Here is an 18,461-nt window from a genome sequence, read left to right on the forward strand (position 1 = left end):
TTTCTTCTTTTCAATATTTATTCAAAATATGTAGTCTGATTATAAGGTTGGTTATACTACAATCACGCCAAATGAAAAAGCTGGTTTTCCTTTTTAGCTATCTGAGAAATTTTCAGATGTTGTGGATAAGAGTAATCTTCTAATTTTTGTTCCCTTCAGTTTTTTCCTGGTACTTGGATTGAACCCAGGACCTTCTCACTGAGTTACATCTCCAGACCTTTTTATTTTTTATTTTGAGACAGGGTCTTCCTAAGCCTCTATGTTGCCCAGGCTGGGCTCCAACGTGCAATCCTCCTGTCTCAGCCTCCCAGACCTGTGGGATTACAGATGTGTGCTACCATGACCAGTTTCCCTTCTATTTTTAAAATGTACTGGAGCACACATGAGCTCTCTTATCTCTTATTTCAAGTGCCATGTGGCAGGGCATTTCTGCAGACCTCCTTTACAGTAGGGAAACTGAGGCTTTCTCCAGGTCATGCAGTCAACTAGGGACAGAGCTGTTGCTCTCACTCAGTACTTCCTGAGTTCTTCCTGTCGTGTGCCAGCCAGGGCTTGGAGGCAAACCCAACGGGGCATCTCTGCCTCCCCAGCCTGGGATCCCACTGCCCCCGGCTCTCACCTGGCATCTTTGCCAGGCAGGGGCAAGGCTGTTGAGCATCACACCCAGGCACACCATGCTGTGCGTTGCGCTCAGGTACAGTAGCGGTGTGCCCTACTGGGTCATCCTGGGGCCCTGGAGTGTGCCTCGGCCCTGCCACCTCTCTCCTGGGCACCACCACTGCACCGTGGGGAGGCAGGAGGGTCCTGCAGTCTTAATGCAGTGCACTCCTTCACGGTGGCCTGGAGACCTCTGCTCCTCCACCTTCCTGGCCAAATGAGCCGTGCTTCACACTCAGCCCTGTCCTGTGCGGCAAATGGGTCTCCCGTGGGGTGCTCACTGTGGGCCAGGATTCCTGACCACCGGCCCCGATAAATGGCGTTGTACAGTCAGGTGGGCAGTCTGATAAGCAACCAGTCAAAGATTCAGTCTTAAATCCTACACCTTCACTACCATGGGCCTTTGTACATTTGAAGAACCAAAGTGCTGCTCAGCCTTGGGGAGTGATCTCTCTGCTTGAAGCTATCTTGGCTTCAAACACAGGTAGACGGACCAAGGCCCACTTGAGCCATGGGCAGCTCCCTGCGGCTGAGGGAAGATTGGATAGCTGAGAATAAAGACAGAAAGTGGCAGGCAGTGAGTGGAGGAAGGAAGGACAGACCCAGGACAAGTGGACCCAAAAGTATTGAGGGACTCAGGGTCACCGATGACCCATATCTGGCCTCCTTGCCCGTGCAGAGGACAAAGATGTCCCCAGCTCCTGAGATGAAGCTTTTCTTCCCGTTTCATCAGGTACTGGGTGGCTCCTGTCTTCGCTTCCTGTGCAGCATTTGCCTCCTGAGGGCCAGTCCCACATTCTCTTCCTATTGGGCTGGGCTGAGCTGAGCAGAAGCTGGACCACAAACCCCCCCGGACAGTGCCAGTAGCACAGGACACCCCTGTCCAGCCTCAGGTCCACACACTCAGAATGACGTGGCCTCAGCCTACTGGCTGGATCTCTCTGCGCTGTGGCTTACTCCACAGCACAGGGTGGCTGCCCGTAGTTCCCACCACAGGGAAGAGCAGCTTCCCAGAATTCTCCATTCAAAAGAGGGTGCCTCGTTCTCGCTGACTGGCCCAAGGCTGCTTGCCACCCACGAATCTCTTCTGTGGATGGCGACAGCTAGGTTAAAAGTGAGCAGGAGGATTGTGGAAAGATTGCAAAGCAGATCCCTGTACCCAGGCAAACCCTTTGCAGGGAGTTTCAGAATAACACTCCGGTTCTTGGGGAAGAGTGTTTTCTAAGAAAGATAAAGCCACTAACTCCCAATCCTGGAATATATTGAAAACCGGGAACTGTCAGGTTTGTCAGCTTCAGACAAGACAGCAAAGAAGAGAGTGTCCCCTTTTTCAGATATGTAAGCCAGAACCAGGTGACCTGGCAGAAGATGGCTGAGTCTAGAAAAGATAGGGACTTAGGTCCCCGGGTGACACAGGAAGCTCAGCCCATGCAATGGCCGCCATGGTTTCTCCTCAGGTTTTACCTTCATGCCCCACTTGAAAATGCTTAAAGTCCTAAGCCATTCAGCTGGGAGAGACAGCACTTCTATTTTCTCCCTGTAGTGGGGGCTCTTGTAGAAGCTGACCTTGAAGAGGATCTATGCATGAGTTTGTGTGGGTGATGATCCCAGGAATAGGGGAAGGAAGTGACAAAGTAGGGTGATTGTCAAATGACTTTGCAAGACTCGGACAGCTAGGGTTGCACCCTGCTGGGGATTCCCAGGAGACTGGGCAGGACGCACTTCAGTGGCAGCCTAGGGGAGGGGATAAAAAGTTTATCCAAGGCCACCACTGGTGGGAGGCTTTTTCCAGCGATATCCTGCCCACCCCTGTGCCCACCCCTTTGCCATCTGGGAAACCCTTGGACAATGACAGGCACTCATGATAACCAGACCTGAGAACCAGGTCACCTTGTGCAGAACTCTGGTCCTCCCTGAACTTACCGGTGGGTCTGGAGGGAGGCCTGAGTTTGCCTTTCGAAGTCATTGCTGGAAATGAATTTGCCTTTCAGATTCATTCCTTGTGCAGCTGGCTATGAGTCTTGACTTTGAGAAGCACTGGCTGAGGCGAGTTTCCAGCCCTCACCTGTCTCTTCTTGATGGCTTCACCCCTCTGTTTGAAGATTAAGTTTTCATGCCACTTCATGTCAGAGCTCCCAGGGTCCATGCTGGGAATTTAAAAATGGAGAATTATTAAGCATTTACAACTCCATGCAACCGTTGCCAGCAGATAAAATGCCATCTGCCAGCCACAATTTATTTATAATGGGGTTTATACATATTTATACCTTTGCAAGCAACAAATGCAGTTTTAAAACTGATACATTTTATATAGCAACCAGAAAAATTGCAACTTTATATCAGGACTTGTGAAAGTGAACTGTGTATGTATCTACTCACATACATGTACCCAAGCTGATAAAACTGACTGTCTGTGGGCTGCCCCCCGCACTCCTCCCTGGACTCTGTAACATACAAGGACAGCTAGACAGTCAAACAGTCCTTAGAGTTTGGGGTTTGCGGGCATGGGCACTGGCTGACACACGGAGGAGGGTCCTGGAAGCTGCAGGATCTGGGACCCCAGCAAGAACAGGACACGGGGACAGCAGACAAGAGGGAAATAAGCCAACAGCGAGAGACAAGGGAAAGAGAAGGCAGAGACAGGAGAAAGGTAAAAAGGAGAGGGGAGACAAAACAAGTCGGACTTAGGTTTTATTTATCCTCCAGGGCCAGCTCCATGTGCCAGCGCTGCGTGGTGAAGGAGGCTGTGCTGCAGTGGGTCCCTGGCTGCAGCGGTGTGTGCAGCAGCACGGCCCGCGCTCTTGCAGCCAGCCTTCATCACTCGTTTGTGCATCTACTCCTATTCAGGAGTCTCTGCTCTGGGCTCATGGGCTAGAGACGTGAATGTATGAGGTTTCTGCCTGAGTGTGTAATCCAGTAGGAGGTCAGTACACACACACACACACACACACACACACACACACACACATTGGCATGTGACAAGCCTCACTGTGCTGATGTGTCCCAGTTCAATAGGACCAGGGAGGACAGGGCACACAGGTCTGTCCGGGGCTTCTGGTCAGGCTTTGTTCAGCAGGCATTGATGTGGGAGGTCAGAAGGGGCAGATGAGGGCGCGGAAGGCTCAGGACTTACCTGCTGCAGGTGAGTCCTCTTTTTCCTCCTACCTTCCAGTTCAGATGCCATGAGCAGGTGAGTTCCAAATACCTAAAATGCATAGGCTCCTTCCCCAGGGCTGGAAGAAACATTCTTGCAGAAGAAAGCATGATGAATAAAAATCATACAGTTTTAAGTACCTGAGATTTTGTCGTCTCGCCTTGAACTGTTATAGACGTGGAAATGTGCCCTGGGGAGTGACCCTGCTGCTCCAAGCTACTGTGGGAATAAATCACACCTAAGTAGACATTTTCACCCTGACCAAAGTTCCTAACCACTCAAAGGAAGCAACAGTTAACAAAGCAGAAATGAATGGATAAAATCAACTTTCAACACTGAGTATTTCTTTGTAGCAATTATGTGTGAGTTGCAAGTGGAATGTTCTCTGCTCATTTGACTTTTGAACACAACATGTTCCAGAATATTGTGAAATTAAGTATGTGGACGTTTCTTTGTATTCAAAATTAAACATTTGGTTTTGAAATCCCCTGATTAGGAGATAACTCCATGTAAATTTCACATGTAATAATAAGGTATTTACTGCTTTTTAAAAAGCATTTGGATGGCAAATTTTACTTATTGGTAAATGAGTATTATTTGAAAATTTTGTTTTGTTTCCATTAACTTTCGTGAAATGAAATGAATTATTGTAATGGTCTGTGTCTGAGTGTACGACCAAGTCACTCTTTTCTACTTTGACACTGGAGTGGAATTGGCTTCCTGGACATCCCTGAGGAGTGGAAATACAAAATACTCAAGTTTTTTAATGTTTGTTCTATGAGGAATGATAAATCCTCAGTTTTTTGCCCGACATTTTGGAGATCAGACAATACAACAGGTCAAGATACTTGGCTTAAATTCCCTCCTCATGTTCAGCAAATCCATTTCCCTCCTTCAGGAAATGATACGATTTCACTTACGAGCCCTTCGCCGGGCACCCAGGGCACCTGTGCTACAGGGACTGCCAGGTGAAGGTGTCACACAGCATCCCCCGGTGTCATCACTCTGACTCAGGAGTGCAAGATGACACAAGTAATTTAGGTAATGCTGCACTTCTCATGAAAACTGGTTATGGGACAATGTGCCTTTATTATCAGAATAGTGGTACGTGCATTTCTGATTACATAGCAACCTCTTTGGATGTTTGACTTAGATACTAAAAACATTTGGGTGTTGAGGTTTTGCATTGTAGATACAATTTACAAGCATGGAACTGGCAGTGTAATTAGACATTTTCTATAAAATACACCTTGTTACATCTCTGTGAAAGGCTCTGTACCAGTGCAGAGTAACTATGGCTCAAAAGTTGAGAGTAATGACACTTTTTAAACAGCTAATCGTTTGGATGGCTATACATGTAAGTCTGCTGGCAATAAAGGCTACTGTGAAAAGTCTCTTTCATTTGCAGGATGGGTCCCCTACTGCCTCACAAAAGGAAGCAGGGCAGTTTGAAACTTTCCTCTAGGAAATGGGTGCTTTTAGTTATTTCCCAGGAGAATGAAAAATGGTGGGCGGTAAAGGTAGCCTTGGGGGTCTCGAGTTAATGTCATGATCTAGCACTTGGTCGGCCAAACAAGGTTGGAGAGGAGAGGGAAAGCTGCAGTTCTTGGTGGCACTGGGGCAATAGTGTCACCACCAGGACATTTATGCCAAACACAAGAAGCTCAGACATATCATTTCTAAGGGGAAGAGCTAATGCAAAGGCTGGTTCTGATGGATTCTCTGGCATAAATAGTAGCAGATGAAACAGGACCAAACGTTCTATTTCCTGGGGCAAGACTTTCTCACAATTTCTTCCCTATCAAAGGAGCTCTTACCCATCCCAGAAAAATAAGGATCTACCAAAACTGATGTGAAGAGTGCCAACAACCAAAGCATCCTTAGGTGAAAGAGTGATTTGGGTTTTAAATGTGGTTTGCTCCCAAAATGCTGAGAAACACAGGTACGGGGTAAGAGGCAAGTTTGCCAGGGGATGGCTCCAGGAAAACACAATGAGGCAATCCTATCCCACCACAGAGACTCTCAGAAACTGGTTTACATAACGGCTTTTGGTTTTATTTTTTAAACAAATATACACTGGATTTTTATTTTTAAACAAACACATTGGAAAGAGTAAAGGCTACTAACTGCAGTGAGATCGAACACATAAATTCTGTGTGGCGCATAAGATCATCAGACTCCAACTTTCATGGCAAGAGCCGGGACAGCTCCACTGCTAAATGACCCGCAAGTCACTGGTTAGGGGTGCGCCTGTGAATGGTGTCAGAGGTGATGGGTTTTTGCCTAAATCAATGATCACAATTACTTTCTTCGTGTATTTGAAGTTCAGATTGCTTAAAAGCTTTGTGTTATCTCCAAGGCACCTTATTGACATACCACACACATGAATACCTCCCAGCAGAAACAGTGGAAATGGCTTCTAGAAGGGTTAATGAGTGAAAACCAACACACAAAGGCATCGGAGAAGTCTGGATAATGGAACAAGGTGTAATGAGAATTAGTGACACAGAGAGCTGAGGCTTCCAAAGTAACTCAAAACTATGACCGATGAACTTTTAAAATCACTTCACTTCCTAGGTGAAAATGCATGTGGCCTCCCTCACACCCTTGATTTTTTTTTTCCTAGAAATGCCTTAGGTCTTCTCATGCTATCGGCTGAGAGAACACACAACTTTTTAGTGATATACAGAACGCAACAATACATGTCCCTAAGGAACATCTCCTTACCAACAGGTTCTATCTCATCAGGAATGCAAATGAGGAAAGTCTTTGGTCAGGATGCAGAGGTTACCCAGGACTCATGGAAACACCCCTGGGTAACAGCCGCTTACATCGGGTACATCGAGGAATCACTTTCTCTTACAAAAAGTCATTCATGTGTTAAGACTGCTCTTTTAGGTATTAATAAGGCAAAATTCTCACTGAACCTAAACCTTTAGGGAGCTCTGGTGCGAGGTTCACCCTTTCCAAGGTTGTTTTCACAAAGAACACAGCACAGCAGTGGTATGCATGATCAGTGTTTGCTCTCAAGATGCTGGGGACTTTGCTGATGGCCCCAGCTACTGGGTGGTGACGTCAGTATGAGTGGTTCCTGACTCTGCGCTTTTCTGGTAAGAACCGAACTTGACAAAGAATCAGAAGGGCTGTTTTGTAAACCTTCTGTTGGGGTGGAAACTCTGTGACTCCCAAGGTGAACCCTTGCCTCACATTTGCAGGCTCCTTTTGTGGTTGGTGGGAAGACACACAGGCCCTGGGAGAGCTCAGCTGGCTTTCACAATCACATGATCTGGCTTCTGGATGTGCTTAAAATGACAAGACACAGGACAGGAGGAACACAGGGCTGGCTGGGTCAGACCATACACCTGGGCTTTACAAATGTGCTTTCCAGCAGACCTCCTATCAGTCCAAGGGCCTGGGGGCACAAGTCCTCGGGCCTGGTGATGTAGTTTGAACACATTTACAGGACCAGTTACATAACTGCATGGGGTGCTGAGACCGTAGGCACCATATGGCCAATTCATGGCACACACATTCCATGCGACACAGAAACCGATGAATATACAATTCCTACGCACAATCACTGGTAGTGTTAAGTCATCAAAACATCACCCAGAGGCCCACGGAGACTACCATGAGGCCTGTCACCTTCCCCCTCTGTGAACCATGGAAAGTGGTAGCCAGAATCCAAAGGAAGGTGGCGGATGATGTAAGCAGCTTAAGACATTCAGAAGACTCTGAAAATGGACAAGGCACGTTGTCTGCATTGAAATGGCTTGACAGTTCCTTGGTCCTCTCCTCGGGAGACGTCCACACTGGCCAGGCTGTCAGGCAATGTCAAATAGATCTCCTGAGTCACAGCTCTTGGAAGGTCCACACTGAATCAAGACGTGCGTGCAATAAATAAGCGCGTGGCTGCAGGGCGGGCCGCCGGGAGGGGCTCACTTGCAGAGCACCCCATTCTGAAGGATTCGGTTTCTGTCAATGGTGCAAGATGAGGTGGCCGCAGGGGGAAGGTCTTCCTTGATCTTCGGGGAGTGGCTGCTGTTGCTGCTGCTAGATTTGCTCTTGCTTGGGTCTAGAGCAGGCTGCATGGGCGAGGCGTGAGCCCCTGGGCCCTTGACCAGGCAGTTGCAGACCAGACGGAAGAAGGCGCGCCGCATCTCCTTGCTGGCCAGCGTGTAGATGACAGGGTTCATGGCAGAGTTGAGGACAGCCAGCATGATGAACCACCGGTCTTGGAAGAGGACAGAGCACTGCTTGACCCTGCAGGCCACATCGATGAGGAAGAGGATGAAGAGAGGGGACCAGCAGGCGATAAACACGCTCACCACAATCACCACCGTCCGCAGCAGGGCCATGGACCGCTCGGAGTTGTGGCTGGCCACCTTGCGGCTGCTAGACTTCACCAGGAAGTAGATGCGGGCATACAGGATCACGATGGTCACCAGGATGGCTGTGAAGATGCTGATGCAGAAGGCGATGTACTTCTTGGAGTATAGAGGCAAGATGGTGGAGCAGTCGGGCAGGTTCTGCAGGCAGTTCCAGCCCAGGATGGGCAAGGCGCCCAGCGAGAAGGCGATGAGCCAGCACATGCCAATCAGAAGGAAGACCCGGTGCTTCTTGTTGGCATCATAGGGCCTCATCTTGATCATGGTCAGGTGGCGCTCGATGGCAATGGCCAGCAAACTGCAGGTGGACGCCCCCAGAGCCACAAACATACTGCCCTCCCTGATGAACCAGACGGTCAGGGACAGGCTGAACGTCTTCTGACCCGACATCAGAATGTTGACCTTGTACAGCACCCCGGCCAGCAGGTCGCACAGAGCCAGGTTGCCGATGAAAAAGTACATGCGGTTGTGAAACTTATTGTTCTTCCAGATAGCGATCAGAACCATCAGGTTCTCCAAGACGATGAAGCTGCAGAGCACCAGGAAGAGGGCAGTGGTGAGCGTGCTGCCCTCGGAGGGGTCCTTCAGCCTGTCTTCCAGCTTCCCCACGTAGCTGTAATGTTTCCGCAGCGTCTCATTGGCCGAGGCAGGCCGGGTGGGCGAGATTGGCGGGATCGTGGCTGCCATCGACTCCGACAGTTAGCTGCACAAGCCACCAGAGGGCGCCCGGGGAACGCTCATGTCAAGGCCCGAGCGCGACTGTGGCTGCAGCTCCCGGAAGGCGCAGACAGGACTCCAACAGGAGGCTGGGAGCTGGCTCCTGTAAGGAGACAGGGCAGAGGGTGACCGTGGGTTAGGGGTCAGTCACAGAGCCAGGTCAGCGCGCAGGAATCCGGACAGCCTTAGAGGTCAGGGCTGCAGAGGCATCTTTAAACACAGGCCACATTTGTGGGCAGTGGAGACGGGGAAGCTATTTGGGGTCTGGAGCTCGTTCCCAAGAGAGGGAAACTCAATGCATGAATCATGCAATCATGTAAGCAAGACACACAGACCCAAATAAAGCCTCCACTTGGAAATCTACGGGCACCAGGAAGTGGCAGCCAGTTAGTCCTCATCTACTGCACAGAAGCTGGTAAATCATTACCCCAGATAACCAGAGAAAAACACGGTTTTCTCAGGAAAAAAAGCAAACATCCAGAAAGGAATCAGGAACAATGCCTGCTGGACTTCTGAGACCTCCCTGCCGTTGGGAGTGACATCCTGGGAAGTGCCCACACTTCCTAGGTGGCTCCCTTAGCCAGACGTGGGCCGGTAGGAAGAGCAGTGACAGCTGACCACAGCCACATGGCACAGCTGAGCTCAGAGCGCAGTGAGGAAGGGGTGACGACCTCCAGCAAGTAAGCAGCTGCTGCCCAGGTTGAAGGAGAAAAGGGAAGGAATGCAAAGAAACTCACACAGATTTTGAGCATGGCTTAAAATGCAGAGGCCTGGGCTGGGGTGTAGTTCAGCGGTACAGCATTGACTTCTATTACTTACAGCCCTGAGTTCTGTTCCTAGCATTGCCAGAGAGAGAGGCCCAGACAATAGGTATAACTAACTACACGGTGCATGTGAGCCGGAAGAACAACACATATGGAAGCCCAGCGGGACAGGAAGGCAGTGGTCCCAGGCTCCAGGCCCTCCATGGGTGCTAAACTGGAATTCTTCCTGCCCTGCGCCCAGCGTGGGCCTTCCTGACCCACTGATAGTCCTGACTGGCCTCCTGTGATCCTGATAATGCTGCAGACTCCACTCCCAAGGCAGAAATTGCTTTGAGTGCACAAACCTTACTTTTTATTTGCAACTGACACATAATTGCACCTATGAATGGGGTTAGAGTGATAACTTGATGCATGTCTACAGTGTGCGATAATCAAATCGGGGTAATTAGGGTTTCCACCTCCTCAAACTTTTTTCATTTTTTTGTATTGGGAACTTTTGAAACCCTCTCTTACAGCTTTTTATAAGCCCCAGTCTCCCTGAGCGTGCTATAGAACCCTGGAGCTTATCCTTCTATTTAACTATAACTCTGTACCTGCTACCCAACTCCGCTCTTTCCCCCACCCGCTTCCCACCCTGTGGTAACCAGTTCTGTCCTGTCTACTTCTTTTTTTGTTTGTTTGTTTTTTTTGTGGTACCGGGGATCGAACTCATGACCCTGCGCTTGCCAGGCAGGCACTTATGCCACTGAACTATATCCCCAGCCCCTGTCCTGTCTACTTCTATGAAGTCAAATTTTTACATGTGAGTGGGATCATGTGAAATCATATATTTTAAATTAAAATTATTTGAGTATTTAAAATATCTAATGAAGACCAAATGAGGTTAACTTAAAGTAGCCCACCCTGTGTGTCTACTGAAGATATTTTTAACTATTAAGCTACTGCTGTAAATTAAGTTCAGAGACACAAGGCCCACTCTGCGGTACATAGGACTCAGCAATTGGGGCTTACTAGCATGTGAGGGCCTCACCTGCCCCTGAGCTCCTGCCCACACGGACCCCAGTCCCAGTGAGGGCCTTGCCCCTTGCCAGAGGACCCTGTGCTCTGGGGCTAAAAGCAGGTTATTCCCATGGTTTCCAAACCCTCCTGATCTTCCAGGGACAGCAGGTGTTGTCCAAGCCCTTCCTGCCCCACACTACTTGTACTTTCCAAGGTAGGGAGAAGACAGTCTGTGGCTTCTTTGAAGAGATTTCTCCCAGCCTCCTGGAGCCTGGAAGGGTCAGTTGTTCCGGAAGCCCTGGCTACTGTTGGCGCTGATGTCTGTGCTCTGCCTGGAACTGCCCCGGCCCCAGCTTGCACCATCCATGAGAGCTGCCTGGGATTCTCGAGGTCTTTTGAGTGTCACTTGCTGTCGCAGACCTTTCCATGTTGGCCTGGGCCCTCTTCTAGTTTCAGAGAAGAAAGTTGCCCCGAGAGGCGAGGCTGGCATGATGATCCAGGTCACCACCCATGTCACTTATGAGCCCACCCCCCACACACAAGGGCAGCACCCCACCTGGCCAGGCCCTGGGCAGGTTCCCCTGGAGACAGACAGGACAGTCAGTGAGCAGTGCCCGCTTCCCTTGCCTCCTTTTATTGAGACCCTGTCTGTCCTTCAAGCCCAAGTCACATTCCACCTGTCCTGTAGTCCCCAGTGACTTTTCCCTGAGGCTGCTTGCTGGCTGCAAGCTGTCTTTGGAAGGGTAGAAATAATGAGCAGCTGGAATTCTCTGCTCAAGGACTACAAACTCATTCACACATGGGTGCTTTGCCCAGAGAGTCTTATCTCACTCTCTCAGACTGCAGGGCACCGTTTTCCTAGCACCCTGCACACGCGTGGTGCCTGACAGACGCTTGTGCCCTGCTTATCCAGTTATTATTACTTTTTAATCTGTAGACAGTGGCTGGAGAATTACTACATCCGTGCCCTCACTCTGCTCCGTTTCCATCCTGATCAGGACATCATGTGGGTGCATCTGAGCTGAGGCAGGAAAGGTCGTCATCAGTGACCAGTGTCCAGTGCCGTGTCCTGTGGGTGTTCTCCCCTTCCACAGCAGCTGGCCTGGAGCCATCACCATGCTGCTGAACGGGCCTGCCAGACTCACACAGTGGCAGGAGCGACCCTCCCGGGCTCCACTTCTAGCTTCCAGCTGCCCTGCCCATGATATGCTCGGCTGAGGCTGGCTATGCCTCCCACCACAGGGACTTCTGCACCAGAACTCACCAGCTTGGACAGACAGGTCCCAGTGCTGATGCCTGAAGCCCTGTCTCCCAGCTCAGGTGAGGGTTCAGGTACCGCTCCACACTCCCCGTCTTTGTGGTAGTACGGGTGTGTGCTTATAATTCAGACTGTGCTTGTGCTCTCTCAGCTTGTCTTCTGGGCCTCACTTCCCTCACAGTAACCCCACATGCTACTTTCTCTACCATGGGCCTCTCCTGAATGTTCTATATGCCTCGGATCTTGCCACACAGAGTAGGTAGAAGGGAATGAATCTCTTCAAATGGCAAGATCTGGAGCTGCTCTCAGAAGGAAGAGAGATATGCGGCTCTGCAGACTCACATCTTCGGATGTTTCCCTTCTTTTTATAAGACTGAGCATAGCATAAGAAAAACAAGCGAACAATAAGAGTGATTAACTACAGTAAAAATGGTAGAAGATGTGCCAGATGCACTCTGGCTCTTGAAGGTGAACATACTTTCCCATTAATGCTTGACTTATCATTTTCCTCTATCTGGCATCATCCCTCATGGAGCATATTTTTGAAAAATATGTTTTGTTAAATATGATTCTCCTCATTTGCATAACTTAAAGATATCTCTCTCTGGACCCTAAAAGCTTATTTTCTCTGAATTAGCAACCTTATAAAGCTGGCTCCATCCTAAGAATTAAGTGCTGGGCTGAGGGCCAGATTGATTTTCGATACGTCCAAACATTATTGTGCGCAGTCAAGACCATGTCATGGGAAAGTTCTCCCTTCCACTCCCGAGGGGAGCCGGCCGCAGACCCCGAGCTTGCAGGAAGAACGCTCCATCTCCAGAGAGCCTTGCTCACTCTGCCGCTGCTGGGTCACTGTAGGAGCGTCGGGTGCTGTGGGCACCTGGGTCCTGATCACCAGGCACCTACCCAGCATACCCAAAATACCCGTGAGGCCAGCGCCCAGACCAGCACCAGATGGGCCCTACCTCCACATGTCACCTAGTAGCCCTTCTAGTCACTGCAGGCCCCAAGTGTTGTCATATCTAGGCTTCTCCCCAAAACCCACAGGATGTAATGTGCCTGGTGCACTTCTGTCACCAGGATCGTGTGCAAAACAGGCCTGTGGACTCAAATGGACATAGGCAAGCCATTATCCACTGTGTGGAAAGGCACTCAAACCTCTGTTCATTCTTGTCTTCTACGGCCCGGGTTGCCCATGTGTAGTAGTGACACTAGGGCTGGTTGAGGAGGTTCTCTTGGTGAATACGCCTGTGTTCTGGATGCCGCCCTGGATTTCTGAAGGACATGCTGATGTCTAAGGTGGGTTTTAGCCTGACTCAGAGGTGCTGGGCATCCTAAGCATGGGGGGCAGGTAAGGCTGCTCAATATAGTAGGAAGTTTAGGTTTTACTCTGATCACTAATTACTTTCCATCTGGGTACTTAAAGCCAGATGCTGGGAAAAGTGGCTCTGAGCACAGTAGTGCTATACATACTCAAAAAGCTGAGCCTATTGCAAAAGGAGGATGAGCTCCAGGGTGACAGTGCTGTCCCTCATTAGCAGTGATCTGTTAACCAACACAAATTCCTGGTAAGTTCATCAGTGCAAAACACTCAGTTCCCAGTCCTGTGCGAAGCAGCCCCCTGACAGCCCAGGCAGGCCCTCCCTCCCCTTTCCCCGGCTTGGCCAGGGACTCAGCGGTTTTCTGTCTGCATCACTGTCTACACCATCTGAGCTTCCCTGAGGACCCCGAGACCTGACAGTCTGCCCTGCGGCCTCGTTATGCTGGGAGCACCCAGCCTACGTTAAGCATTCCACCTCCAACGTGCTTTCTTTCTGCCAAGGAAGAATAAAATGTCCTCTGGAAGAGGATGCTGTGGTGGATGACCCCAAGTTGGACCCTGCCTGTGAGGGAATGCCTACCTTCCCCTACTCCAAGGACTGCCGCCGGGGGGGGGGGCAAGAGAGGGGGCAGATGGATTCCAGATGTGCTTTCTATATTCGAGTCCGACTTTCTCCACACATGTCGGCTTGAAAAATAAACAAACTATAAAAAGGAAAAGAAAAAAAATACTTCTACAGTCTAGCTTCCCTCCCCTCACCATAAAAGAAAGGCATAGGAAGAACTTTCAACTGGTCAGAAACAGGATGCTGTATTTATGAAAGGTATGTCCTCCCATGCCTCTTCATCCTCCACACTGAATTAGAACAGCAAATATTTGCCAACAAGCAAACTGTCTTGGGAAGCAACAATTTTCCTTTTCTCTTTTCCTTTTTCACTCCCAAGAACTTAGAAAGGAAGGAATGAGCCAGCTCATGTAAAAGGCCCAGCAAAATCCCTTTGCTAATGAGTCTTTTCCTTTGTGCTGGTTGTTCTGGGTGAGCTCACGCTGCCTTCAGAGATAGTTCACGCGAAACATGGGCTTCACACACAGAGCCTCAGTCTTGGCACTTTGAGCTCAGCCCATGAACAGAGCCCTGTGTGAAACAGCAAGCATTACAGACACACCAGGGACGGGGCTGGCATCCTCTCCGCTTTTGTTCAGAGTATGGAAGCACATGTGCTTGGCTGCGTGTCGGTGACCTTCCCGTGGGTGCTTTAGCAAAGAAGGCTCAGTGCTGTCGCAGATCCAGGCACAGTCCAGGGGACCTCACACATCGGGATTGTGCCCCAGGGTCCTTGGGCACTGTCCAAGGCATCTCCCTGGGAACGGCTTCCTGAGCTTCCAGAGGCATCCACAGAAGGAAACTGAATCTGGGGTTAGGGTTTGTTTTGCCCACTTTGCTTCCCGATCAGTGTGTCTTTCTCTACCCTGTTTGTTCTCAGTAAGGCCATGGGGTTGACATACCACCAAGACTGCCACAGAGGGATGCAGGAGTGTGCAAACAGGCTCCAAGAGACAGCTATGGGCAGATGCAAGTGAGCGGTGCCTTCCCAAGACGGTGACCTACGGTCCCAGGAGTCCCCTAAGTAACTTGTACCTTCTGGACATAGACAGGCAGAAACTGTGGCCAGAGGAGGGGCTCCTTGTCATTTGTGTGAGGCCTGGCTAGGCTGGATGTCCGGGTTGTCTGCTTGCAGTGCCTCCCAGCAGGGAAGAATGCTGTGGGAAACCATCACCTTGCCACTTGTGGGTTAATGAGGTCGTAAAAGTTTCTCCAGTGTGCTTTATAGCTGAATTGCTTAGAGCTACTGCACTAGCAAAATGCTGAAATGCTATCCTGACGGCTTTACCTAAAGAGCTGGGAAACTCTGAAGCCAGGGAAATGGGTCAGAAACTTCCAGGCCAAGGATCATGGTACCCTCCCCGGAGCTCCCTGTGCCAATGGATGTCAGTACAGTGCCAAGGAGGAACACCCACCCGTGGGTGTCCACTCTCTGCTGAACAATCTTTTCTCCGATTTGACCTAGCTGGTCTGTTCCCTTGTTGAACTGACACAGCTTTGATTCCTCAAAAAACAGAAAGCAAAGAACAAAAAACAACAAACGAGAGAGATGGAAGGAAGGAGGGAGAGAGGAAGGGTAGTAGACTGAGCAAAAGAGACTTTACATTTATGAGTATCTGTAATAAAAACAATCATTGAAATGTAGTATTAACTGAAACTCAGTAGAATTCCACTCAGTATATTGGCTTTTTAAAAAAATCATATCTAAAAGCATATGGGAAATCTCTTAGTGTAATTCGTTCAGCAGAAAATGCAGGGCAAAGGAATGATATTAAATAGCTTCAGAACTGATAGGAAAGGAAATATGAAGCTAGATGTAAGGACACAGGTTTAGATCACCCACAGCCTCCTCCCCGCTAACCAGAACAGCTTGGTTAAGGGTGGCCCCAGGCTCTGGCAGTAAAAAGGGGTTTTACCATAAGGCAACTCTGAGCTTCTCCAAGGTACAAGAAGCTGAAATTCTCACTGTTTTTGTAATAAAAGTACATTCACACAGTGTAGGTACTGAGGAAGAGGGAGGAGATGTGGAAATAAACGTCATGACTTCTGTTGAATTTTTCTGATATCATAATTTCTGTTCAATTTTTCGGATGTTTGAGAAAAAAAGAAAGAGGAAAACCCCCGGATTATGAGAAATCAGATCACTAGACCAATATGTTAAGATTCTTCTACAGGAAACGGGAATTTCTACAATCCAAATATGGTAGAACATTAGGAAACTCCTGTGCCTTAAAAAAAAAACACAAATGTAAGGAGGATGAGTGGCTTTCAAAATGGAAACTGGCTGAGACATCATTCCCTCCATGTCTTAAGAGCAGTCTCCTAAGGGCTGGCTTTGCAGGTTAGGTCTCTGGTGTCAGGGATTAGGAGTGACTTAAACCCAATGTGAATGTTTGCTGGTTTGCTGATTGAAAAAAAATGTGGGATTCTTTTCTGGCAACAAAAGTACTCATCCTAACATTGAATTCTGTATCAATTAAGAAATTGTACAGGTTGGGACACTTCTATGATTCTTCAGCACGACACACCCACCCATCACCACCACCACCCGCACAAAATCAGCCCTGGCCACAGTCATCCTCGCTAGTCATTTGCCTGTAGAACATAGTCCTTCCCTGCGCTCTCTAGGAATTGGCTTTCTTAATTTTGCCTGCAAGACTTTCATCTATGAAGAAAGGAATATTGAAAGGTAAATTATGCATACGTGACTTTACATAACATCTGAGACTTCTAATGTCCAGATCTTAGACACAATTCTGGACATCTCAGAGCTCCGGCTACAGGAGAGAAGCACGCACGTAGCAGAGGAGCCCCCTGTCCATGCCACTACCCTCTTTAGTGTAATGTTCAGAATAAAGTATGTCTCTTTAAAAATCCAGTGAGACATCTCTGTTACACCTAAATATAAAACACCACAAAGAAATAGCGATTGGGAAGCTCAAAGCTAGAAAGAGAGACAAACAGACACCATGTGCGGCCGGGGTAGTTAAGGGGTGCAAGGCCCCTCCTAGGCAGTATCTCAGTTGTGAGCGCCCAGTTTGCCATAGGAACCTTACTTATTGCACTGTGGAGACCTTTGTCTTTCAGTTCCCGTCCTGACAGCTCTGATTGCCTTGTTGGAGACATGTTAGGAAAACTGGAATTTTGCGGCTAATGTAACCTAAAAAACCGATTTTTTCACGCGAAAGACCCTTCCCCCGCCTCCAGACCCTGGCCCTCGTCCCGGGAGGGCCCCTAACTTTCTAACTGTCCAAAGAAAACGACTGATGGAGCTGCTCCATGAAACGCCACCTCCGTTCATTCAGGGTTTTCAGACACCCCTGGTTTCCAAATTCCCAACAGCAGCTGAAAAGGAGCCACGCCTCTGGGCCCGCGGGACTCAGACTTCACTGCGGACAGCCTGGGTGGCGGGGGGCCGGTGCTGATGTGGGGTGGCAGGCCCGGGATCCGAAAAGTGGGTCCCACAGTCCAAGCCCCAGCCGGGATTGGACAGCCCAGCCGCCGCCGAGTCGCTCACCTCCATCCGCAGAGGGCACCGGGGCGCCAGCATCCTGGGGGTCGCCTCGGCTGAGACCACACTCTCGGGCTCGGGATGCCGCTGTGGCCTGGGTCTCCTCCGGGCCGTCGCAGACTCCCGGTCCTTATAGCGTGTCCCTCAACCGGCTTGCTCAGCCTCTGTCCCAGCCAAGTCAAAGCGCAAACTTTTGCGTCCGCCCGCCCAACCCCGTGTCCTGCCCACCAGCCTGCCGCCACGCCCATCGTCGGCCCCGTGCCCACCCTCGTCCCGCCCACCGCCCTCGCCCCGCCCACTCATTGCCCTGCCCATCTCCCGTCCACCGCCGCCCCGCCCACCTCCCCGCCCATTCCCCCCCCAGCCCAGCTCCTCGGCCACGTGCGCCCGGCTCCGTGCGCCCCAGTCCGGGATTTGCCCTCCTGTGTGGATGGTGGGTCATCGGTGCGAAGTCTTCCAACAGAGGAATCTCGGGAAGGGGACTGCCAGACCGGCAATTAGAAAAGTGCAGGCCTTGACTGCCTGCACACAGAAACAGTCCTAGCAGCTTTGTGGCTGAACGGACAGAAAGAAAGAGAAAGGAGGAGGAGGTGGAAAAAGAGAGACCAAAAGAAGAGGAGGGAATGACCGAAAAGGAGGGAGAACCGGAGGCCTGCCAGGCTGTGAAGTCCTGGCAGGCAGCCTGGGGCCCGAGAGGCTTGCAGAACAGATCTGGGTTTCCTTCTTTGCGCTCTCGCCTGCGGAGGAGCCCACGCCCGCCTGTCAAGATGGAATGGATGCTGGGTGCTGTTTTGGGGCGCACCTGCCACGCTGCTTGAAGTTGGTGCATTTCTACCGGCCTCCGCCTTTTCTTTTGTTTGCTGGTGAGGAAAGCAAGCCCTCAGGCAGGAGTCTTGCCCCTGAGCAGCTGCGGGGCTGTCCACTTCCCCAGTGACTCAGTGACAGTGTGAATGCCTGAGCTGGGGACCCGCCCCCCTCAGTGTTCCCTGAGACCAGTTTGCCTGGCCTTCAGGCTCCAGTAACTTGGCTCAGTGTCTTGGGCACAGCTCTGAGAAGACACTCCTGTCCCAAATTGTGAGAGGGACAGA

At 50.1% G+C, this 18,461-nt stretch overlaps 1 protein-coding gene across 1 annotated transcript; it reads right to left on the reverse strand.

The window, feature by feature from the left end:
• Window positions 1–5,844: 5,844 nt before the first annotated feature.
• Window positions 5,845–17,583, reverse strand: S1pr3 (sphingosine-1-phosphate receptor 3). Its single transcript, XM_005408882.1, has 2 exons — window positions 17,380–17,583; window positions 5,845–9,019 (listed from the first exon to the last, which is right to left on the reverse strand). The coding sequence occupies exon 2, from the start codon at window positions 8,884–8,886 to the stop codon at window positions 7,750–7,752; it is 1,137 nt and encodes a 378-aa protein (XP_005408939.1). The 5' UTR covers window positions 8,887–9,019; window positions 17,380–17,583; the 3' UTR covers window positions 5,845–7,749.
• Window positions 17,584–18,461: the final 878 nt, after the last annotated feature.

The sequence above is a fragment of the Chinchilla lanigera genome, unplaced genomic scaffold, assembly GCF_000276665.1.
Source record: "Chinchilla lanigera isolate Chin_1 unplaced genomic scaffold, ChiLan1.0 scaffold00114, whole genome shotgun sequence".
Classification (NCBI taxonomy): Eukaryota; Metazoa; Chordata; class Mammalia; order Rodentia; family Chinchillidae; genus Chinchilla; species Chinchilla lanigera.

Bases quoted from the DNA above. Each gene is read 5' to 3' on its own strand.
- S1pr3 (XM_005408882.1), bottom strand. From the start codon at position 8,886: ATGGCAGCCACGATCCCGCCAATCTCGCCCACCCGGCCTGCCTCGGCC.